Source organism: Orbicella faveolata, unplaced genomic scaffold (genome assembly GCF_042242905.1).
Source record: "Orbicella faveolata isolate gen_17 unplaced genomic scaffold, um_ofav_v1 contig_14, whole genome shotgun sequence".
NCBI lineage: Eukaryota > Metazoa > Cnidaria > Anthozoa > Scleractinia > Merulinidae > Orbicella > Orbicella faveolata.
Genome location: NW_028301541.1, coordinates 8063881 through 8089072, shown reverse-complemented (window position 1 = coordinate 8089072; position 25192 = coordinate 8063881). Strand labels below are relative to the sequence as shown.

Sequence of the window (25192 nt, the reverse complement as noted above, 5' to 3'; positions counted from 1 at the left end):
GGGTATTGTCTCAGAGCTAGATTTACCAAGAAACGGGCCTTCTTGTCCCGGCTTTAAGAGAGAGAAAAGCTTTGAGCCCTAGCCAGGAGCCCCTGAGCCGCTCACCAATTCTCCCTTCCGCCAGCCGTACCTTTTCACTGACTTTTGTCCATAAATAACAAATGAAATCACTCGAGGCTTGTCGCTGCAACACTTTGAAGCTGACGAGTTTCTTAACTCTCAATACCTCTGTTAAATAAGGTTTAGATGTTGTAATAAGGAGAATGTAACTGTTGGTCGATACTGGCAGGGAAATTAAGGTAATAAGGTATTGCAACGGAAATAAATTATTTGTAATGAACAAAACGAGAAAACAATATACTGAAACAGCAATAATTGAAGCTTCATATCATTTATTTTTTCTCCGATACTGCTAAAGCAAGGTTAATAGGTTATGTTTATTCGTGTGAGCAAAGAGATCAGTATAATGAGTGGCAACTGTGAGATATGTAAAGACATTACTGATTTCACTAGTTATTTTATTTGACCAAACCAAACTCGATAACTTCCGTTCAAACCAACAATTAACTTGAAATTCACTCAAAACTGCAGAAAATCACTTCAACTTGTAACCATTAGATAACGCTAGATTTAATTTCACTCCTAATAAAATATCTTGGAATTGTAACATTTACTAATTAGAAAAACGATACATTTTCAGTAAACCCTAAGCACCAAGTGAACTAAATGAACTGGCCCTAACTATGAATCAATATATTTGCTGTATATTTATTTTTCTACCCGTCTTGCAGTACATGTATGTTGGCAAGCACGTAGCGGGTACGAATTACAAGTAAAAAAAACAATCTAAAGAAACACTAAAATATCTAAAAGACTTATTATCCGACGTTGTCGTTTTCGGAAAACCAACCTTTAACTGTTTTTCACGGTGCGCACGCGCTCAGGAAAACAAAGAGGGTTACAACTATAACCTGTAAAACAGGTTAATTTCCTGGAGTGAAAATATCGTGAGATATTTGTACTCTTTTATTAGCGCGATATTTCTAATCTACGCATATGCAGTTAGATAAAGAAACAATTTTACTGCATCTATCAAAATTTCCTGAATTACCAAAAAAACCTCTTCTAAAGCTAAAGGTTGTCTCACTAAACCGTCCATACATTCGTTTTCTTCAAGACGGCAACGGAAACTAAAGCGTGTCTCAACTACCAAGAGACACCCTCCACAACGGCCAGTTCATTGGCAATGACTTACGAGTGTTGTATTAGTATACAAACCCGGCTTCTTTTATCACGCAATCTTTCTCCCCGTGTCACGCAATCTTCCCGTACGAAGATTGCGTGACGGGCGCAAAGAGAGTGGACCTATCGTAGTCCGGCTGTATGTCAATTCTGCTTATTTAAAGAGCGATCACGGCATTCATGCTATTGACAGAAGAGTTCAAAGTTAAGAAAGTAAAAGTCCGCAATTTTCTCACAATACTATGATGTCCATAAATCGAGCACAGTTGATAGCTTTCCTGATGGATACTGAGTTTGCTTAATTATATGATGCACTAAAGATTCCTTTGAAAGCCTGCTCTCAAGGTGAGCCCTTCCACCCCATCCCCTGTCCTAATTTTGGTCACTTTCGCCCCCTAACCCTTTGCGTTTTTAAAATTAGTTTTTTAAAATTAAAATATACCCCCTCATATTACACTCTCCTATCTCCTTACATAAACGGACACCTCATTACAACGACAACTAACTTCGGTTCCCAAGGTGTCCATTATGGATGTATCTGGCGAGCATTAACTGCGTGTAAAATCCAATAGTTGTCCTTTTGAAAGCTGTTAGTAGCGTGCTCTGCCAGCAATTAAACTCTCTTGCAGTTGGGGTTAGAAAGTTTGCCCACAGGCTATGAGCAGTATCAATTGTATACTGTCTAAAACTTTTCAAAATAAAATTGATTTCTAAATAACAATGTACAGTTGTAGTATTGATTGATATTGTTGCTAGCTAGCTATACACCGTACCAAACTCAAGGAGTTTGATACTGTAGATGAAAATAGCACATTTTTTATTGGTTTTGTAATTGATTCAATTAAGGAACTTTTCACCGCTAATGTGCGAAGAGAAATTGAAAAAGAAAGTAACTGAATTTTAAAGAATGAAGAATAAAACATGGTCCAATCTTAGGAGTGTTAGAGGAAACACCCAAGGACTTTTCGATCCTTTTTTGAGAGAAAAAAAGATGCATTCGTGAGTTTGTGAAATGAAAAAATAATTCTTGGTTCAGGGATTCTGAAAAACACAATTATGAATGCCAAAAGATGTAGCCATCTTCTCCCGAAGGTGTTCGTGACGAGAAATGGCCAAAAAAAGAAAGAAAAAAGAGAAAAAAAATGCAAATGACCAATAATTGACTGGTCTCTGGACAACCGTTATGTGAGTTGTCACGCTACTAAAGAAACAACTGCGTGGCAATCCAAATAACGGCTGCAAATCAGACTGAGGGCCGATTTAAACGGTACAACTTTGTCTTATGCATCTGAAAATCCTGTAACATCGCCTGACGTTACGATTCTCTTCGGGCTTTAAAAGCATGTTTCAAAATCACTCCAGATGTTTCACGTCGTGTCACGACACTAGGAAGCACCCATACCCAGGAAGCAATTTGCAGGTATCAAAACCAGAAACCAATTCATGTTGTAGGCTTGTTGTAAGATTGTCGCACAAAACAAAGTTGTGCCATTGGATGGAAGAAAATTAAAAAAAAATATACCATGGAACATTTTCCATGGTAAAAGAGCTTCGACTTGGTCCTGGTCCTTCAGAGCTTGTTCTCACTTTCGTCTTTGTTAACATGTACAACCTCTAAATCGTCGCTGGGCTCTTCGCATGGTACCTGACGGAGAAAGCAATATTACAATTTTCAGTCGCCGCATAGACTGCCGGGATTGGTTATCGTTTCCGCGCGAGAACGTATAAACGCGCGCGATGCTTTATTCATCTGCGTGCGAGAATTGTACTTCGTACGCGCTTGGGTCATGTATCTGATTTTTTACTCCCTATCAAGAACTACAACGAGAGAGAGAGAAAAGAAACACTCACCTCCCAGTAGTCCTCGTCATCATACATTTGTTCCCTGCTGGGTGGATCAAAGATTTTCCACCTCACAATGAAGCCTGTGTGGAGAGAAAATCACATATTAGTTTTAATTCTCATTGTCTTCAAACAAATTCTCCGTGCATTTTTCCGCACGTCTCTCGTAGCACTTTCAACCAGCCCAATCAGCCTTCATTAGCAGAGGAGTTATTCTGCTAAAAACTGTTACTGCGACTTATGGAGTCACGTTTTGGGTAGTCACGCAACGTCTCTTGCCTGACAAACGTTGCGTGACAACAGAGATGCGACTAGCGGAAGTTTGGTCAGCCTAAATAATATGCTATGGGTGCCTAGTCATAGTGCAAAACTCACAAGTAGAAGCAAACAAAACAGAAAGAAAACTAAACTGAAGCGCGCGAATGCCTTGAGTCCTTTCGCATTGTCTCAAGATGGTTGCCTTATTTTAGTAGTCGAATATTTCACAACCGCGCCCCATCGCTTATTCTATGTCAAAGAAACAGCAAAACTCGTTACCGGTCACAATTCCTCCGAGGACAGCGATGGCAAGGGCGACCGCTAATCCGGCGATCTGGTAACCAGCCTGAGCTTTGGCTGAGCGACCCTCCCCTGCGTCAAACGTCACACCCAAGTTGGTCAGTCTTAAGTACTCAGTGGAGTTCTTCTTTGGGGCACGGGCACTCCACAAACTGTACATACTGAAAAGAAAGAACAGAGATTTTCACTGAATGCACTTGTTTGGATCGATAGTACTCATTAGCTATATAGCTCGTTGAGACATCAAGACACAAATGATTAGTTTATTCTAGACTACGATCGCGAGTAGTCCCTCTCTCGCTTAGTCCGTCTTGCGTGACGCGAAAGAAAACTGCGAAAAACTAAAAGCCGCGCGAAATCCTGGGGTTCAGGCGGTAGTCCCTCCTTTCGTACGCTCCTCGTCCCCAGGATTCTCCATGGCACCTCTCTTTAAAAGCCAAAATTAACGTAAGACTCAAATTTCTTAATTTGTCACTTGTTAGCGACCATCTTTAGTAGGTGACCAGCTCCCTCAAGCATGCAGCCAGTTCAATGTGAGTTCACCTCCTTTCGTACGCTCCTCGTCCCCAGGATTCTCCATGGCACCTCTCTTTAAAAGCCAAAATTAACGTAAGACTCAAATTTCTTAATTTGTCACTTGTTAGCGACCATCTTTAGTAGGTGACCAGCTCCCTCAAGCATGCAGCCAGTTCAATATGAGTTCACCATCGGCAGAATTATATGTTTCATTTCTCAAGTTTCCAAACTATTCTTCTCGGGTACTTACTACCGCTCTTCGCTTTTATTCAAACAGAATCCCCCCTCCCGAACTCGCATGATTTCCACGAGAAAAAAAAGCTTACCCATCGTATCCATATTTGTCGGCATCCGCATGCGCGGCGGCTATAGCGCCTGCAATACCACCAAGGATTCCCGGCATACCGTGCAAGTTGTTTACGCCGCAAGTGTCGTGAGTTTTCGTGTACTTTGTCAGGAATGGCTGCGAATAAAACACGAGTAATTAGGAGAATAGACTGTAATTCAAGAGATTATCGCTCCAGCTTAAAACATTGGTTCTACTTACTTGTACAAAATAAAGACAATAATGTTTTTTTTTAAAATAATCTTCAATTGTCAGTTCGAATTTTCAAGTGACTTGGTCTTTCACTGTCTTTCTGGACGCATTGCGGGCCTACAAGGTTACTCGATAAAATACAATCGGGCAAGTTTTGCTTACCGTCAAGTAAGCGTAGCCAACGGTGCTCAGTGCTCCGGCAGAGCAACCAATCAAAAGAGCTCCCCAAGGACTGATTGACATGTTGGAGGCTGTTCCCACGGCAACGCCACCGGCCAAAGTCGCGTTTTGAATATGGACCTGGGAACGAAAAAAAAGTTATTAGACGATGAACGTCACTATATTAAAGATATTTTGAAAAATAAAATAAAAGTGATAAAAGTAACAACCATCGCAAAAAAAGCTTATCACTTACAGGTTCGAAATTTTAATTCTCCTAACTACTTTATATCACGATTTCTTTAAAAGTTACTCTTAAAAAATTGATCCAGATAATGGTTTTCGCAGTTCTCAGTGGTCTACTTGAAAATTATCATTCTATCAGGAGAGTTTAGCGAATGATCACTCACCATGCTTAGCTTCCACTTGCCGTCATTTCTCTGGAACACGGGGGACAGAGCGAAAGTTGTGACACAAGCGGCAGCAAGTGAAAAGTAAGTGTTGATGACGGAGCGATGCTGGGCAACATAATCAGGAGCAACTAGAGCTGCATTGAAACTAGGCCAGTACATCCACAAGAAAACAGTTCCTATAAAAGTGAAAATGTTTTTTAATTAGTTTGGCGTTTACCGAAACTCAGGGTAAGGGCACAGTTATTTTGAAGTGAAATAAAGCTATGATAAGCTACATATCGCGTAGGAACCTTACAATTCAGTTAATTTTTTTCTCAGAGTCAAAACCTTGTCGGCGCGAGTTATGACTGAAGCTATAGCTTTCTTCAGACAAATGTGACAGCGTAGAATTCCTTGCGCTATCTCTGATTGCAAAATAACAATTGGAATTATTTCTTTAAGTACTTCAAGGAATATTCTACTAGAGGCGCATTTTTGCCTTTTATTTGGTTCGGTAGGATGCGTGAAATCTAACTACACTTAGTATCACCCAACTAGTGGACTAATGCAAATCCTGCATTTTGATTGGCTACGCTACTAGGGGACTATTAGTAATAGTCATCGAGTAGCGAAATTGGCGCCATCGAGCGTGACGCTTTCTTTCGTTTTATTCCCAAATAAATATTTCTTCAACTTGCACTTGCTAACTTTATTATTACCTTTTCTGTCCGACTAGTTGGGTGATACTAAAACAATTAGACCCTTCGCCCTCAAGGGCCACGGGTCAATAGCCCATTCGGCTTCGCCTCATGGGCTATTGACCCGTAGCCCTTGCGGGCTACGGGTCTAATTGTTAATTGGTCGCTGGACCTGTGAATACCCTAAGAGGTTCCAAAACCACTTTTGTAACCTCTAAATGGTACGACGAGCATGAGAGCATTATCTGCTTATTATATGGGAATCCCTCGGTGGGTGGAGGGGTGGGATAGGGACGGAAACGTCGGGATCGGAGGCGCGCGCTATACTATTGCGCTAGTGACGACGTCAGACGTCATCCTCCAATGACAAAGAAAATCTAGGCAGTTCACTTGAAAGAGAGGGATGACTTACCAATCATGGCAAACAGATCCGAATGGTAGTTTGATTCTTCCTTAGGGTTGTCTAAAGCTTTTTTGGTGTAAAGCACCCGGGACAAGGCCAGTCCAAAGTATGCTCCAAAAGTGTGAATGATGATCGAGCCTCCGGCATCAGCGTACTTGAGGAACTCGACAGCGATCAGTTCGTTGATAGCATAGAACACGACTTCCAGGGTACCGATGACGAGCAGTTGCAGGCGGCTCACTTTTCCCAGGACAGCTCCGTAGGTAATGAGGACTGTAGCGGCCGCAAATTCCGCCGTGACCAAACTGCGTTCAAATACAAGAAAGCAAAGAAATAAGAACTTTACTTTCGGTAAAACAGATCACAGAAGAGTTGTTCTCTATTCGTTACCGCCTGTCTTTTAAAGAAAATCTCCCGGAGCTTCACGGATTTCACTTTGGGAAACACTTGGTGACAAGTACAACAAGATCAGTTACCGTGGTAGTCTGTAAGGAGACCAAGCTAGCAACGTTGGGGCTAGTAACATAGGTCTGCAATGCGTGGAGATAAAAGTTTTAATTTAACCAAAAATCATAGGCTTGTAATACGTGCAAATAGATAGAAAATTTGACACTTCCTTTGACGGTTCACGATAAAAATTACTCTCATTTGTCTGTGAAAACTTCTCTTCCTTTAACCCTTTGCAAATTTATTTCCCTTTTTGTTATTTAGGGTTAGATAAAGAATAATTTTTACATACGTTTGTATGCTGAGTTCAATATGCTCGTGTCCTTCCGCGTAAATCTGGTTAAGACATCCCGTCACGATGGTACCCCACTGAGTCATAAGTGCGGCGATGAAGAAGTTGTAGCCGACTGCACCGTAGCCATACTTCTTCAAGAAGGTCATCAAGAATCCAAAACCGACATAGATCATGACATGAACATCTTGGAACACTGTGTGAGAAAAACAAAAGAGAACGTAAGTTCAATATCGCGACAGTTTGATTGTGGTACATGCCTGTTTCCCGGGGGTACTCCCCATAATGTCCTATACAGAGAGGCTCCCCCGAAAGCAAGGGGTATCTTGTTCAAAATTAGTTTCCCAAGGGCAAGGGGTTGGACCTCGGGGCGGAGCCTCCTCGTATGAAACTTTGTAGAGTACCTCTCCCACCCCCGGGGGAACTGTTTGGGGGAAGCATGCAGTGTGAAAGCGCCAAGACATCAGGCTGGTACCGAAGAGAGAGATGGGTCTGTTTTCCTCTATACATCCAATTTGCCTTTGATGTTAGTTACAGTGGAATCCCAATTTCTCGAACCTCCCGATAAGTCGAGCCAAAAGTCGAACACTGTAATTTTACCCCCGATTTCTTGAGCCACACGATCTTTCAAACCAATTTTCGTTTCCCTAGCAGGTCTATACGAGTAAATAAATATTATGTAAAGGAGAAAACTTTTGCAAAAGTATGCTTATATGTCACGACTTCTTAGGTGATTCCAAACGGCTCTCTGATCTTTAAATGATCTTTGAATTGTCTTAAACCCAGACACAGTAATTGTTGATAGAAAAATCGTAGTTAAGAGCAAATTTAAAACCTATTACTTAAAGGCTCTGGTCAGCCACACCTTTGTTTTTGCTTACATGCGAGAGTTTGGCTATTACATTTATTCGGAGCATGTCGCAAAGAAGGAAATCACTGTGAAACTGCTAAAGATAATTAAACAAATTTTTTATAATTTAGCCAGCAGTTTCGGTACCTGTTTCTGCTGGGTGGAAATCAAGTCTTTACATGTTACTTGATATGACAAGACAGTAAGTAGGGAAGTAAGGAAGAAAGAGACATCTTATGTCGTAATTTAATAACGTACAGACCACCCCCAAAGACGAATCCCTAGTTTGTAACCATAAGGATGAAAGATACTGGTCAGTAACACGACGCGGTTCTCTTCATTATGTCGAACAAACCCTTACGTGTAACCATTCCGGAATGAGAGCTATTGAGCAGTTCTTTTATGTGCTACTTATTATTGATTAAGCTGCACAAGGTGGTTCTAACTTTTAATTTTATGGATGAAACCCTAGTGTGTGACCATTCAAATGAGAGCTTTTGGCAAAACTTTCATTTGGTACTGTTTATTACGCGTCCAAATGTTCAAATGAAAGCTATTGAGAGTACTTTCATGTGGTACTGTAATTTATTACGCTTTACTAAGTGCATGGTTCTACCGCAGTTTAAGTCCGCGGATGAAACCCTCGTGTATAGCCACTCAAATGAAAGCTATTGAGCAGTACTTTCATGGCGACCAGGAAGCGGTATACTCCCAGAAATGTTTTGTGGGCGGGAGCTGTTTGTTTCTTGGAATTCTTTTCGATCAATGACGCCCTATTTTAGAACTGAACCTACAATCCATACCCTATTGCAGACCTATGAAATCAGTGCACATCTGTAATACCCGAACCCAGTTGACCAGCGATAACTCTCGTCTGAATAACAGTTTGAGCGAAGGCTTAATATTCCCTGATTTTGATGAAGAAAAAATAGTTCAGTCCGACTAAACCTTAGACTCAATTCCAAGCCAGAATCAAAACATACCCAATTTCAAGCAAAATGATCACAATTAGTATCCCATTTCGGACCAAAACAGCTCATAAACGAGATTTTTTTGTGCATGACACGTGACCAACACAGCTGATTAAAGGAGTACCCCTCCCCCCTGGGATGTGGTATTGTCTGATATTGTGCTTTTCAAGATGACATTGATGAATGAAACCTTAGGCAGTGTGTGACCATTCAAACGAAATCCATATTGAGCAAAACTTTCGAGAGCTCCTGATGAATACGTCAAAAAGTTAACAAAACTTTGCTTTAAATTTGCATACACCTTAAGACCCTGAGGAGGTCATGATCAATCAACAAACTTCCCATTCTTAAGCGTGTATTAAATAATTTCAAACAGCTCAGTTTCCACGCTTCAATGTCGGTGAAACTACAGCCCTCACGCGATGAAACCCAACGGAGAAAAGTGCAAATGTCTACTTACTTGGATAATAAAGACTAATATCGTTGACTTCTATTTTTTCGCCTTCCATGACCTCTGTTTGAGTTGTGTTATTACCGACAACTTTCTCTTGCACGCTGACGCGTTGGGGCGGAAGCGAATGTTGGCCGTAATCAGTAAGAATCGTGAACAAAACCACAAGGATAGATTGGAATAACAATAACAGAAGCGTAAATTTCACTGCGGTTCCATTGCGTGGCTGCTTCCTTGTTGGGCTGCCCGATCTAAGCGGTATTCGCAGCGAAGTTGTCATTTCTAGGGTGTCGTCCATCTTGTTTTCAAATTCACAAATCTCTTACGATGTTTTGCATAATCATTAATGATTCGCGTCAATGACTGGTATGCATGGCAATCGTTGCCTCGCCACAGGTGATATTCGACCTCTAATTACATTGCGAATGGATTTTGAGATATGTTAAAAAAATGGCCGCAAAATTTTCGGAAATTCAATGCTATGATTCATAGGAAAAGTAAAGAGAGCAAAGGTCGTAAGAGAGCGATGAAAGACATCTACATGAAGTTAAAGATTGGTAGTAGTGAGTAAAATCGCTCAACTGTGAACTGTTATATACCTGCAAATTTGGCTGACGCAAAACACTTATAAGAGAAGAGCGGGATAAAAATAGTTGCCAGACCGTTTGGGGTTGGACGGGAGAGGTAATGGAGGAATAAGACTAATATTGCTAGGACTTTGTATCTGTAACAAAAGATGCGCATAAAGTCGTCCTTTGCCGATAGATATTTAGATCTAAAATATTCTCTTCCGAAGACCCTTTCGAAGCCTTTCCAAATCATTTTAAAACTAGATGGTCGTTCCCCCACCCATTTTTAGGGGATTTAGATGATTTCCTTTTAAAATAGCTCAAATTACGGCCGATATTATTTTAAATAAATCACCGCTAGTTATTATTAAATGCTGGTTTATTGTTATTAGCTGGCACTGAGTCATATTACAACGCGCTAGTCATAGAGCGTTTTAAATGGCGTCATGGCAACCATAGTGTCCCGAAACAATGAAACGGCGGCCATGTTGCTGTAACAAACCAATCCTGTGAGAGTTGAACTTTTCTTCTGTAAACACTTCGTTATGTTCCAATATATTTGCATGGCTACAGGCCATTTGAGTGAAACCACTCTATGATTCACTCTGGTTGAGTTCTGATTTCTTCCAATGTGTGCAAATAAAAGAAAAATACTCTTTTTAGCGGATTTACATACACTTTTTTTTTCTATAAGAATATTGTTTTTTTCCGGCCCAGGGTGAATATTCTTACTGATTTTTCTGCAGATTTTAGGCTGAAAATTTTCTTGTAAATATTCTTAGATTATAGCATATGACATTTCTGTTTTATTGACTTTGATGGCGTTGAAGTAATTTTGGAGCCAGACTGCAGGCAATAACACCAGATACAATACATCACTTCTTACAGAAATGTTATCAGCATCGAACATACGGCTAGTACTGTTTCTGCTGTGTTTTGGCTAATTAACGTTTTGCCGTTTAGAGAAAGGAAAATTTCTCAAAACAGTTATATTCTTTTCAAAATCTGGGGCATGCAGGCACGAGTTTTTTTTTTAACCGGCTTTCATGCACTGGGAAATGTTTTTCTCGCGATTTGTCTAAGCATAACCTTTTTTTCCTCCATGTAGCAAAATGCTGTTTTCGGCTCACTGAACGTGTGTGAATTTTGTTTCGGCAGTGGAAGTGAACATTAATTTTTTTTTGGACAAGTGTTCTTGCAGAATATGTTTGTTAATTTTTTATCACCCACTCCCTCCCTCCAAGGTCAAATGCTCCACCCCTAAGGTTTCGGTACGTATCCACGCAAAATCGACACTTTTTCGTCGTAAAACTGCGGCGTTATCAGTGCGAACTCGTGTTTTCCTTTTACTTTTATGAGAAACCCTTTGTCGGGAAAGAAATCCTACAAATGTGAGTTGATTATCTTATTCTTAGAGATCGCTTGACTAAGATCACGGTATGACCCTTGTTGCTAATGAGGAGAGATTTCAAGAATTCAAAAAACGTAAACAAAGTTAGTAGTGAATCTACCGTATGAATCAAGGTAAAGCATCTGCGTGCATTTACTCGATCTTAAAATGGACAGAGGACGTGCGATTTTGATCGAAATAATAGCTTAATTTAGGTGTATTAAAAATGTACATGTGATTCATAGAAAAGTACTATTCTCCCCAAAAAGCAATGTACAAAGAATGTCAAGTGTTCATGATTCGGGTATCCTTGCTGTGAAAGTCTGCGCTTTTGGCATTTCTTTTGCTTTAACGTTTCCTTAGCAGGTTGTGAGTCGTGTTTCAATTAGACCAGGAGCCCCTGAGCCCCTGATTAGACGCTTTCATCTACAAGGGACTGGGGCCAGACATGGGCGCCAGCAGTGGTGAACGGAATCGATGAGATTTTGCTGACCATATATAAGACAGAAATTACAACTTTCCAACTCATATTTTAGTAGAAAAAGAACACACCACGTCGATCGAGTGATAACACTCATTAATTAGCCTTGTTTCTGCTGCAATAGCCCGTCAAGTGCTTAGCAGATATAACTAACAAATATGTTGAACTTATGACCCCAATACAGCTGGTAACATAAAAGAACATATCAACAGCTATACCATATTTCACAACATAACACCGAGGGTGATCCTTTGTGTTTGACAGAATTTAGTTTATACTTCGCGGGACGCAATTTTGCCATAGGGAGAGTCTAGCACGGCTTTCGTGCAGGGAATTTATTTCTGCATTTTTTTAAAGCTAGTTGCGGTCAAGAGGAATCACATGCTTGTAACAACGCCTCAATACCGTTTCCGCAATTCCTCTTGAAAACCGACGTACAAGTATAACAAGATATCGCAGAGTTGCCAAACAAGCTAATCAAGATTGCTTATAGTATGTTCTGCTCTGCTTTGCTTTTATAGCTCCGCTGTCGCTTGATAAACTTTTGGATAAGGTCTACTTTCTATTTAGAACCCAAAAGAGAGGGAAGAACGTTTGGCAAAATCTGAGATTTTTTGCGGGAAATATTTAGGGGGAATTTTTGAATTTCTTTCGCGGGACGTGACAAAAACCACGAAAATCGGAAAGATTATAACTTAATAGCACTTGATGTAGTCACGTCCCACCATCATCTGATCAAGTAGATGGAAATCCTCTAATCTTTATCTAGTCTATCTAAAGCTTAGAAAATTTTGTGGCAAACGAGTAAATTTAATAATTAAAGATTAAATGTCTTTAAATATTAAATTGACGCCTTCCACATTTCTGGTTCGATATTATTGTCGCCAGACACTTTGATAAATAACGAAGATTCGAGACCGCAATTGAAGTGGTTTTCTGGGTAATAACTCGCCAAAATCTACCTTGCTTTTACAACGACTCGCACATCGATGAAAGCCTCTCAGCTCGTTTGCCTCGAAGAATGCGATTACAGCTGTAATCTCACGGCTTAATGGTTGTATCCGACTGGTTGTAATTACTGCGGAGCTAAACTGGCCGACTAGTCACTTGAATTGCACTCGAGGTTTCTCCTCGATCGGCAGGATTTCTATTCCTTTTGCATTTTCTCTAGAAAGTATTCCAGTAACCCTTGACCTCATATCTGTCTTTAGGCAGTCTTTGTTTATTTCATTGTTTCCCATGTGGTTTCTGGGTCAATTTATGATATGTCTTTTTTTAGTTCAATTGTTTTGCCGTCTGGCATCACTGAAGTAAATAGTCTGAATCAATCTGAAACCTCAAAGGCCGGGGAAACGTCGGAAAAAAAAGAAAAAAACCCCGACTAACACGCAAGCTGAGCCGTTTTTAAGGCTCGGAACTTTAGATTTGAGATTATAACCGTTTTATTTCGTATAAATTCTTATAAAGGTCTGTATATTTCGACTGTTGCTCAATTAAACAACAGACACTCTTGTTTCGAAAGCCTGGAGGACTCGTGAAGACACATCATATGAATAACAAAGATAAAAATTAACAGAGCGCATTTTAGGTCAAGAATTATAAGAAAACAAAATGAACATAGCTCTTACTTGAATAATAAATGGAGATATCATTCACGGGCAGCGTTTCGGAGGCATTGGGAGCGGTGTCTGTTGCGCCCTTGCGTTTGTGTGGCGGAGAGGCATGGTCGGAATAATCAGCCAGGACAGAGAACAACACCACAAGCAACACCTGGAACAGGCCGCATACGATGCAAAACTTCAAGCCCATTTTCAGCTCCTCGTTTAACGCCGAAGTGGAATGAGTGACGAGTATACGAGGGACGAGGCAAGACTGAGTCGGGCGGGGTAATGTCACGATAGAAATTTCTACGCGCAGAAACACAACACCTGGTGAAATTTGAAACTGTCGACGTTTACAGTCATTTAACAAGTAACCGATCCGAGTACGAAGGTCCTAAATTTTTGCGGTAAGTTTAATTTTGTGATTTTTAGTTTCACATATTTTTATGCCATTTGGAAGTGGTTTTCTATTCGGGGAATTAATAAAACTATTATTTTCGATTCAGGTTTCCTTCAATTTAAAGGTAATTTTGTACGTGGCAAGAATCGGTGCCATTAAAGGCTTCCTTTTCTTATAATGAACTGACGCCAAGAACGAATTATTTGAGGTTTGAAATTTTGACAGAAGCGAATTAGTTTTTTTTTTCTAAAGTGAAACTGAAAAATTCCACAGGATATTGCGATATCAAGGAGCAAATAGATCAGTGTAACGCAACAAAAAACTTGCATTCGGTATCAGTTGTTTGAAAAATTGAGTCTTGACCATCAACCTATTACTCCAAGGCGACTTAACGGGAATGTAAAACATCCTTGCAACAGAAATGCCAAACTGGTTAAGAAAATTAGGAAGGCTGAGAGAGTCTGTGACGGAATTGAGGATTTTAAACTGTTTTTCGCTGGAAAAGTCACTCTTCTAGTCGCCTTGAGCTTTCATGAAGCTTCGAAGGCCACCACATATCTACTTGATTGGATTCCCCTCTGAGGAAACTATGCAAAGACCTGTGAAGTATTTTAAAAAACGCGAGTTTTGCACACAAATAATGTTTACTCGGGTTTGGTGACTCGGAACTAGTGATGTTTCCATCCGACCAAAAGTTTCGGTTTGAATTTCCCCAAATTTCCCGTGTGAAAGAAGACAACCTCGTTATTGAGGCTAGGTATACCCTATTTAAAAAAAAATCTTGCCGAGAATTTCCGCTTGATTTCCCCCCGAAATTTACAGAATTTTCGTTCGAATGGTTCTAACTTTCCTAAGAGATTTCGATACCATTTGGCCCCGTTTCGAAAGTTCGGGAAATTTTGGTTGAATGGAAAGCACCCTACCTTAAAAAATGCTCACTGTAACATATATATAAGGACCACAGTCAAAATATGTCAGTAACAGAAACCAAAAAGAAATAGAAACTAATTACGCGCAGTACGGATCAAGTTTCGTGACCTTTTTGACAATAAAAACAAAATGAGAAAATGTATTCATCGTCCGTCAGTCGTTGATTAACAGGCCGTTGTTGGGGAAAAAAACGATAAAACGGAAGTTGGTTTTTGTTTTTTCGTTTATTTGTTTTAGTTTGGGCAAAAAGAAAAACAGAAAAAAAGTGAAACGAAAGTCAATTTTTATTTTGCGTTTATTTGCTTTAGTTAAGGCAAAGAACAAATGAACGATTACAAAACGGAAGTTGATTTTGGTTTTTTCGTTTATTTGTTTTAGTTTGGGCAAAAAACAGAAAACGATAAAACAGAAGTTGATTTTTGTTTTTCGTTTATTTGTCAGTTTTAGTTTGGACAAAAAGAAAAACAGAAAAAAGTGAAACGAAAGTCGATTTTTATTTTGCGTTTATTTGCTTTAGTTTAGGCAAAGAACAAATGAACGATTAAACGGAAGTTGATTTTTGCTTTTTCGTTTATTTGTTTTAGTTTGCGCAAAAAAAAAAACAGAAAACGATAAAACGGAAGTTGATTTTTGTTTTCCGTTTATTTGTTTTAGTTTGGGCAAAAAGCAGAAAACGATAAAACAGAAGTCGATTGTAGTTTTCGTTTTTCTGTTTAAATCTGTACATAAAACGAAAAACGATAAAACAGAAGTTGATTTTGTTTTTCGCTTATTGTCAGTGCAGAAGTAAAGTAATGATTATTAAATTTTGGCAATTTTTGTAGATTTTGACGTTTTTCTTATTTACATTAATCAGGCAAAGTGGTTTTGATTTAAAATATAATAAAACGATATGTGTTTCGGGTAAAACAAGGTTCTGTATTGGTAAAATGTGGAGTAAAAAATTGAAATTAGACACTACATTGGCTTTTACTGTTGTTGAGTAATGAGTGGACGAACCGTGCACGGACCGAGTCCCATCAAGACCCGGGAGCACTAACCAAGTGCTCCCTGGATTCCTAATAGGCTGATTTAGCAAGAGAACGGGAACGTCACTTGAAGGTGTACTATATTTCGGCTGGCCAAACCAGCCTTCTTCAGGTACAATGAGAGTTTTACATTGGGATGTGTTTTATGTGGCGCAGGGAATCATGGGGAGGAGAGGAAACGCGAAGCGACTTTTCTTTCTCTCTCTTTTTCCCCTTCCCATCGCACCCTGCGCTCGCGCTCTTCACTCGCCACCAGCTCCCGCTTGCGGCCTTTTGCTCACTCCCAGTCACCCAATCGCTCTTTGCGCTAAGAAAAAAACACGAAAAGCCTGTGGAGGAGGCAGATAAAATAAGAGTGAATGTATAGACTGTCGTCCACGCGGGACAATAAAATGTTGTAGAGGGGTATGCCATCTCGTATTGAACGACGAAATTCTCGCCTGACAAGATAAGTGACCCTTGCACGTTTTATGCACGTGAGACTACTTAAATAGTTGCTGACCGAACGATATGGAGATAAATATAGTTTTGTTTTTGTTTGGATTTAGTTTTTCAAATACATTCTGGGACCGGAAAGAGCTTTACTGAAATGTGATGTACCTTGTGCTCGAAATACGCGCTCGATAAGATCTCATATACATCACAAGTTTGAGGTTAAACACTTATCTTTGGAGTTTCCGACCTTGGCTTTTCAGTTAGAAATACACATGACCTTACTTAGCTAGAAATATAATTACCTCTTCAATTGCAAGGTCCTGGGATACTGTACAGACAACTGTTCAAGACATGATAAATTTAATTTACTCTTCCTAAGAGTTATTGGCTTCGGGTTATTTCATTATTCATTTTAATTCGTCTTAGACAAAAAGTAGGCCTTGGCCCCAAGGAGGTAAATATCTGAGTCGTGTTTAGTTCCGCCATTTTTTTTTTCTGTCCGTAGGTACGGCACATGTTTGAAAACTTTCGAGTTATTTCGGTCAGGTTGTAAAAATGTTTAGAATTGCCATGGACAACAATTTCACAGGAATAATAGACCAAATATACTTCAAGAATTTTGGGTATGATTGTAGAGACACTGGGCTTGCAAGGTCAACGGTAAACTCGCATGATTGACACCTGGTTTGTAAATGCTTGATTTCAGACCAAAACAGAATATTCCCACAAGTGACACCGAATAAAAACGCAAAACGTAGGTAGAACGTTAAGGTGTAAGCTGAGGTAATTCGAGAACTTCTTACCGTATCCCTCCTTCATCCCCGCCCACGCTGTACCCTCTCCCCCACCCCATCGACGCCCCCCAACCCATCCTCCCGCAAGGACGCACGTGCTCTTGCCACAAACATTGTTAACAGAGATCATTATCAATATTTCTCACCATACAGCCATGTTTTATCTCAGATATTTCAATAAATCAGAGTAAACATTGCCCTTACTTGGATAGTAAATGGTGATGTCATTCGAATTCGCAGCTTCCGTTTCGGGCACATGTGGAGTGTCGTTGCGAGTTTTTCCTTTGGAGCCCTGCTGCTTGGGCAGTAGAGAAGGAAGCTTATAGAACGGTAATCGACCATGACGGGTAACAGTATCGGAGGCAGTGCCTAGAACAGACCGTAAATGATGGAAAAATTCAAGCCCAGTTTTAGCTTCTTGCGACAAACCCTTTGAATTCGCATTTCAGTTCAAGCTGTACCTCGAGTACAGCTTGAAGACTCGATGGACTTCAATGGACTTAAGACTCGATGGACTTCGAATAATTGATCAATTAATGAATGAACGAAGAATGATTTAACTAATTAATTAATCTGAATGAATTAATGAAATGATTGATAATTGACACAAATGTTTCTTCAATTTGATTTTGGTGGAATTTGATTTTTAAACGAGTGATTTGGGAGGTAGCCGAGCACAAGCTGAACTTATGACCCCAACACGCCAGCAACTGTATCAAAACAACCGTATCAATTTTCACAACAAAATCGGTTTACATTAAGCTTATTAAGTTTTTTTCTTTGCGAGAGAATGTTGAGTCAAGTGACAACTAAAGGCACATGTCGAGCTTATGACCTGAACACGGGTTTATTAAGAAAAATTTCAAAACAACCACGTCACGCACGTTTGACAAGATTAGGAAGAAGTTGAGTTTTGTGATTTTGCATAGTGGCGGACATCTCGACTTGGGTGGGGGGGAGGGTTTAAAAAAGATTTGACATGATTTGAAATAGGCTCGATTTCCGCCGCTTTCTCGAGTCAGGTGGGCTCCTTTCCCGAACAGCGGCTGGTAATCGAACCTAGAATTGAAAAGGAATTCAATTTTGCGGATTGACATTTTATTCTATTTACTGGAATACCATTTTCGCACTGCATTCGACTGGCTTCGCGGATTGTAATAAACGAAAACGTACGAAGGTGAAACGCCGTACAGATTTTTGTGACCCATGATAAATTAACGATTTCCACAGCATCTGTTGTTTAAAATAAAATGCTGTCTCGATCAAGCCACTAAAAAGCGAGATTTGCAGCCCAAATGTTGCAGAATCGAACATGTTAAATCGAGAAAAATCTTTTCGTTTGTCCGGGAAATCGAACTGTATCAATCAAACTATCAAAAGTATCAATTAAAATTACTGAAACAATATTTTAAGTAGCTGTCATGAGAATGTCATGTTTCTGACTTCACAATTATTTGATCTTGCGTGATTCCGCAAATCAGTCAAGTTTGCAAAGCACATAATTTTTCGACGTTAAAAAGAGATAGATCGAGATTCCAGATTCCAAAGTTCTTAATAAAAAGAATTATTCACGCGCCTCACAGCATGTTCAATTTCAGTTTAGCGATTTGCGCTCCTTTTTTAATCTTGTTTTTACGTTTTTCCAAAGATAGACGCTATATGAGACTAAAATATAAAATTGCCGCGGCTGATATCGGCCAAATGCGTAAAACGCCGGAGATGTTTTGAAACAACGGCACTTTGGGAGTTATTTACACTCACCTCTGCCACCCATACCAAGGTATCTTTTCCCAACCGTTCTCCGTGGAGAACAAGCGAGTCATCAAGAACATGTCAGATCATTTCAATTAAGGGACAACAACTAAAAGCTTATTTTATCTTAAGCGTTATATGAAATTCTACTTAAAATACTCTCTTACTTGGATAATAAACGCTGACATCGTTCGTGGGTAGCGTTTCAGAGGCATTTGGAGAGGTGTCCGGCGCGCCCTTGCGCTTATGTGGCGGAGAAGCATGGTCGCCGTACTTGGTCAGGACAGAAAACAGAATCACAAGCAGTAGCTGGAACAGGCCGCAAGCGATGGAAAATTTCTTGGTCATCTTCAGCTCCTAAATACTAGCACGGTAATGGAACCTGCGACGAAGTTTAGCCGTACGAGAGCGAAGTGTGAAAGTTTTCTGAAATTTATACTGGAGTCCGTTACGTAGTTTGATTCGTTTTGGACTGGAGTTTCGAATTTGTACCATGGTTCGATCTCGTGTTAGTTAGTCACATGATTAATGTAATTCTGTTATTTATTTATTTTAATTAACGTGCAATCAAATAGTTTTTTGGGGGATTACCCAAGATGGATGTCATCGGCTGTTTATAGCAATATGCGCTATTTAAAGCGATTAGGAATCAACAACAAAGACCAATTTAACAACAACCACTATAAGAGAACCATAAATCATCCATGTACACTCTTAATTCGTGTGATTTTTATCAACTAACATTACTAGGCAATGTCATATTACGGTATTAAAATATGATCAGGTATTGTATAGTTTATGGTGACTAACACAAATCACAATATATGTTTTGAGAGTTAGGTCACTTATAAGAGAACTTTATAGAAAACAATAGAATTAAAAGAGCAGTGGGTATTTCCCTAAAGGTCGTTTGGGTCGCTTAGTGGAGAGATCGCTTACAATCACTTTTAAAGAGCTTCTCAAAGAACTCAACAGGCTATCTAAGCATGCAGAGTGCAAAGACAGAGAAAATTTTTACATAAGTGCGTATTTTATTTGCAAGGTTCCTATACTTGGAGGTAAAATTGAATGTCCACCTGACTAGTTGGACTCGGATGTTTAATTGGACTTTGTTCTTCGCAAGTCCTATTTTGGATTTTGGCCTCTAGATGGATATCAATTAAATAATTTCATTCGCACTCGCTTTGCATGCTTTTGCATTGCTACGTTTAATAAGCGATTAGCTAAAAGATCGTTTAAGACTCATGCTTTGTCCCCTAGTGAGAAGCGGTCGCCACTCAGGCGCTCGCTCTCGTTTTCCCGCGTTTCGCATCAGCTACATGTATTCACTTCGAGTTTTGGATGGATGGTCTTTGTCCCTTGTGATTGGCAAGTGCCTTGGTTTGAGTTACATGACACTCAATCAAAAACAAAGGGCGTGATTGCCAATTGCATTACTTTCAAAGTTTAAGTGAAGGCGCGCGTTTCAAAATACTGCAAATGTATCACGTTTTTGATTGCTGACCCGGTACCTCCAGGAGGGTATTTCTCGACCCGAATGACTGTCATGCATGGACAGTGGGGCGGTGTAGATTGAAAAATAATTTTTAAGCCCACCTGTAGTCAAGAGCAAATGTCGCCGGATGTGGTTGAATCATTTCAGGTAAAACATCAGTTTTAATTCATCACTTGATTATTTTTCCCACCTATTTTTTCGATTTTTCTTGTTTGAGGAAAATGGGCGACTGCTGCGCCGGAGAAATTTGTAAACGGCGTTTTCATTCTGAAAACGCATCAAATGTTTTCTCTCCACACGACGCCGAAGTTGACAACGTAACAATCACTGGTCATTTTGGATTTGTGTTTTAGGAAAACTCGTCCACATTAAAACGCAAAGCCGGCGATTTCAAATTCCCCCGGTTTAAACAGCGTTTACGAAAAGCTCCGTTTTGATAACGGATTAGTGTAGACAGTAGGCCTAACTTTAGAAATAAAGCTGCGTTTTCAACTTTCTCCCGTGTGGTGTGGGATGGGGCCTAACTTGCAATATTGTATCAAGTTAAGTACATTGATTGCATAACTGGACCTTTGGTCCAGTCACAGAACTTTCACATCAGACCACGCAATATGAACTTTGAACATCGAGGTGTAACATTTTGGGAAACAGGCCGTTGAAAAACAAGAGTCAGCCTTTCGGAATAGAACACTTTCTTCCTGTTTGTCTACAAGTAACAACCATGCGAGTTTCCAAGTGCAAGGGCCTCAGTCGAACATCTTTTAACAGCCACCTCTCTACAACGGCGCTTTTTTTTTTGTCCCGGTGAACGGGCTATACATTCACTCTTATTTTAGCCTCTCTACAACGGCCACCTCTCAATAACGGCAACGGCCACTTAAGCGCGTCCCAACTGCCAAAAGAACCTATCAACAACGACCTGTTAATCAACAACTGACGAACGGTGCACACAAAATCCCACTCTTCATTGGAAAAGGTCACCAAACTTGATCCATACCATACGCTGGTCTCTGTTTCTGTTTGGTTTCTGTTTTACTATGGGAACATTTTGATTGTTTACGTATTTACATGCTACACTAACTGACTTTTTAATTTTAAAGATGAAATTGTTGAATCTCAAGAAAAATACCAGTGTCATATTACACACCTACCTCAGCGTTTGGGAGTGGAAGAAATGATATAAAATCTGTATACCTAGTCGCGTAATGTACATTATCTCAATTCCTAACTTGACAAACAGCCAATCAGGTGGGAGTGAAACATCTACGTTTTAAAAAATTCAATTCTATTATTTTTATGACGAGTCAACCAAACAACCAAAAAGATGCTGCTCAAAACTAAGGCGGGGGGGGGGGGGGGAGGGGGGTTGCAGCCCCCCCCCCCCAAGCCTTTGTGTTATGTGGCATTATAATGGCAGCCCGGGTAGGGACTGTCGCCGGTCAAAAGATAAATTATCTTTTAAGTTTTTGCCAACTAAACAGTTCTTGCATTAGATGAATTAGTATTAATTCGATGAGCCAGTTACCCCTGGATTCCAAAAGAGCAATTTTTTGCAAAATCTGCTGTATAATTCGTTATGATTGGTACAGGTAATCATATGATTTCAAGTGTAATTTAGAATTTAAAAATAATAATAAACTCGAGTCAATTTCATTGAAAGTTTACAAAATTGCATGGGTCTGTAGGACCCGTAATGTGAGTGTAATTTGGATAGGAAATCACCTGATTTTGAGTGTACTTTGGAAAGACAAACATGACTTAATAAAATACGCACAAGCAAAATGCACAAGCCACTTCTTGCAGTCAGCCTGTCCTGTTAGGTTTCCGACGAGCATTGTTTTTTCGCGGACGCAACGCAAAGGCAGGGTGTTCTGAGATCCCTTCTCATCTTCGTCTTATTTCAATCGCTTCTTATCGGAAAACCCTTTTACCATAGCTGGGGCTTCCCAATGCTTATGAGAAAACAGACAGCACGCGGTCTATATTTGTAACCTCTGCTTGGTCAGTTTCCATGAACCCCTTCTCACAGGTTAGAATTTATCCTATTTTGTGTACCGAATCACTTGTCTTGGCGGGTCTTGATGTAAGCGAAATGTTAAGCACATGGCTTTCCCTTCGTCATTGAGAATTTTTTTTGTTTGTCTGACAGCGAAAAAACTATTTGTCACCTGCGAAAAGAATTAACGATAATAACTGCGAACATCTCGTTACCAAGTTCCTCTCTCTTTCTCCCTCGAGAGAGGACAAGAGAGGGACCTGGGAACGAGATTATGTTTTGTTCCGGTGATCCCCTTTTAATATGATTATGCTCCCTTGCTTCCTTAATTAGATATTCTGTATTGTTCCCTTGTTCCCCAGTTCAAAGTGACTATGTTCCCTTGTTTCCCAAAATCCCTGGGATTTCCTTTGGAGTGTCTCTGCTAATCGGAGAAGTAGGTGTCATTCGGGTGTCTTATAGTGCAGCTGGAGGCGGCAAGATACCAACAATTGGTCAGCTGGGATATTAAATTTATTGTTTGAGTATACCGCTCATTGCCGTGCATTCCTTTACGTGCATCTGTCAATGCGCCCAAAGCGATTAGCTGCGGCAAGTAGCAGGACCATTTCCGGTAATCAAGTCGCGATAATCCCATGTTTTTCACATTGAAAACAACTTGCATTTTTAAAGGAGTCATGTCACGACATTGTAAGCTATTCTTTTTTATGTACAACATTTCGTTCAAATTGAACAAAACTTCTAATAATAGTTCACCAAGCGGTAAAACTTCCAAAAAAGTCTTAATAGACCGAAAATAAACGAGGATTGTTACAAACTGAGGAGGATAAGTTTCAAGACGGGATTGCCAACAGAAAATAGAAATGAAAACATTTCCAGGCTTCTCGTTATTTACTTTTTGTTTGTTTTTGTTCTTCGTTTGAATTTCCAACAAAATGACTTAACAGAACTCACGGAGTTTAGTGACTTTGACCAGGCAAAGTTGTTGCCCAAGCTCAACCTCAAACTCAACCTATATTTTTATTCCTACGTGTGGCGGTTTGGTGTAATTAATATAAGCTGCCATGTTCGCAACCTTACACCACTCATAATAAGTTTCTGACACACATAACCTCACGTACAAACCACTGACCTTTTTTCCAAATTGGGAAGCTCTTGATAAAAACAGCGGCTTAAGATATATATATATATATATATATATATATATATATATATATATATATAGTAGATTTTATGTACGCAATATAGAAGAGGAATCCTGTGATCGCATGATTACCTCAGCTTCTATTCTTCCAAGATAAAAACTGGGCGTTGGCCGGCCCTGAAGTTGGCTGTCTTATTATTAATTTTTGTCAATTATCCTGTACAGGCTTGGAAAATCGCGAGCAAACTGGCCGAGGCTGTAAAACTACCTCGTTATTCGTCAAGGAGAAAAGAAGACGAAAAGGTTAAGTCTGTTTTTATCGTGGTGGGCTGGGCCGGCTGTACCTAGCTTTGCCCCTGGCCACCTATTTTTTAGGTCAAAACCTGACGCTTACGCCGCTGTTATGGTATAAACTCTTCAAAAAGCCGAAAGAAAACCCAAAAAGCCAATTTAGAAGTATTTTCTCCCTTCTGCCTTCTTATTCTCTCCTTCCACCACCCATCTCATGTCCCGTGAGGAGACGCACATACAGCTGTAGTCTACAACATTTCAGATGGTTACATAAAATTGAGCTAAAATCTCGCAGCAGCGCTTTATATCTCAAGTACTGCAAGAAATTAAACTTAACATCCCTAGCTCTTACTTGGATAATAAATGCTGACATCGTTCACGGGCAGCGTTTCAGAGACATTGGGAGAGGTGTCTGGGGCTCCCTTGCGTTTGTGTGGTGGAGAAGCATGGTCACCATAATTGGTCAGGACGGAAAACAGAATCACCAGCAACAACTGGAACAGACCGCAAGCGATGGAAAATTTCAAACTCATTTTCAGCTCTGTGCGACGAAGTCGATTGATGAACCTGTCAGTGGCGCGCTCAGTGAAAGGCTGAACCGTCGGAAGTTTAAACGTGTTAAGATTTCAGAAATTTATACGCCTCGTCAGGGAAATAACATAGAGCGAATCTGTCACTAGAAAGGGTCACGCGATAATATAATCATGCACTGATTGTATGCCGGAAACCATTTGCACTTTTTCTTTGGGATGAAGGAATTTTGATTTTCTCTCTGAAAACATAGAGCTTCATGATCGAGAACGTCATTTGATAGAGTGCTTTAATTAAGGTCGTATCTCGTATCTGACCTAGCAAAAAATAATAATTTAAAATCCCCAGAACATAACAAGCAAACAAACAAATAAAAGAAGGAGTATGGTTGGCCTAAGCTGGATTATATAGCGACTTTGTCATCACTTGGTGACACCTCGCACTGTGGCGATTTTTTAATTTGTAATTCAGGCCCCGGTTGTTCTCAGGCTGGATAACGCAATCCACCTGATAAATCGCTATCCAGTGAATAACTACAAAACAAACCACGCTTTCCACTGGATAGTGATTTATTCGGTGGAGAGCGTTATCCGCCTTTCGAACAACCCGGGCCAGCTGTGTTGCGCTGCATTCGACGGAAATTGATATGATTGAACAAAGGGTGAATAAAACCGTTCGGGCACGTACATTCACACGCCCGCCATAACCCGCCATATGATATGATAATTACTTTTAACACTTACGAAACATAGTCTCTTTGGTTATCTTAAAGTAAACAAATTCCAACTTCAAGAACAAAAAGAATATATGTGATTTTGGTGTTTTTTGTTGCAGTGAGGAAGTTAGCAACGACCTCTTTTCCACTAATATTTGATGGCCCAGCTAAATTGATTCAAGGCAGAGCAGAAAAATAAAATGATGAATTATTTGTCATTCTTCAATGTAAACTAATATTTACACATAGTTCAAATACGCCATGTTTATCATAGTTTGAAC

The 25192-nt window shown here is 39.9% G+C and overlaps 1 protein-coding gene across 5 annotated transcripts; it reads right to left on the bottom strand.

Annotated features, from left to right (window-relative positions):
• Positions 1-375: 375 nt before the first annotated feature.
• LOC110040143 (ammonium transporter Rh type B-A-like) lies at positions 376-24213 on the bottom strand. 5 transcript variants are annotated; one of them, XM_089286427.1, is made up of 10 exons: positions 18907-19196; positions 17192-17356; positions 7088-7283; positions 6358-6653; positions 5266-5444; positions 4859-4996; positions 4485-4621; positions 3622-3803; positions 3094-3167; positions 376-2887 (listed from the first exon to the last, which is right to left on the bottom strand). In XM_089286427.1, exons 1-10 carry the CDS (start codon positions 19085-19087, stop codon positions 2813-2815), a joined length of 1623 nt encoding a protein of 540 aa, XP_089142553.1. In that variant the 5' UTR covers positions 19088-19196; the 3' UTR covers positions 376-2812. The 5 variants fall into 5 exon arrangements, with proteins under 5 accessions (XP_089142553.1, XP_089142557.1, XP_089142555.1 ...); XM_089286431.1 differs by lacking the exons at positions 17192-17356; positions 18907-19196 and adding an exon at positions 24018-24213; XM_089286429.1 differs by lacking the exon at positions 17192-17356 and having other exon boundaries at positions 18907-19194.
• Between the last annotated feature and the right edge of the window lie 979 nt (positions 24214-25192).

What these genes read in the sequence shown, in the direction of transcription:
- LOC110040143 (XM_089286427.1), bottom strand. Translation starts at nt 19,087, where the DNA reads ATGACCAAGAAATTTTCCATCGCTTGCGGCCTGTTCCAGCTACTGCTT. An exon ending in TGTCAGCGTTTATTATCCAA is followed by an intron (nt 17,357 to 18,906) that starts GTAAGAGAGTAT and finishes GGTCTGTTCTAG; the next exon opens with GCACTGCCTCCGATACTGTT. An exon ending in CCTCGGAGGAATTGTGACCG is followed by an intron (nt 3,168 to 3,621) that starts GTAACGAGTTTT and finishes CTCTCCACACAG; the next exon opens with GCTTCATTGTGAGGTGGAAA.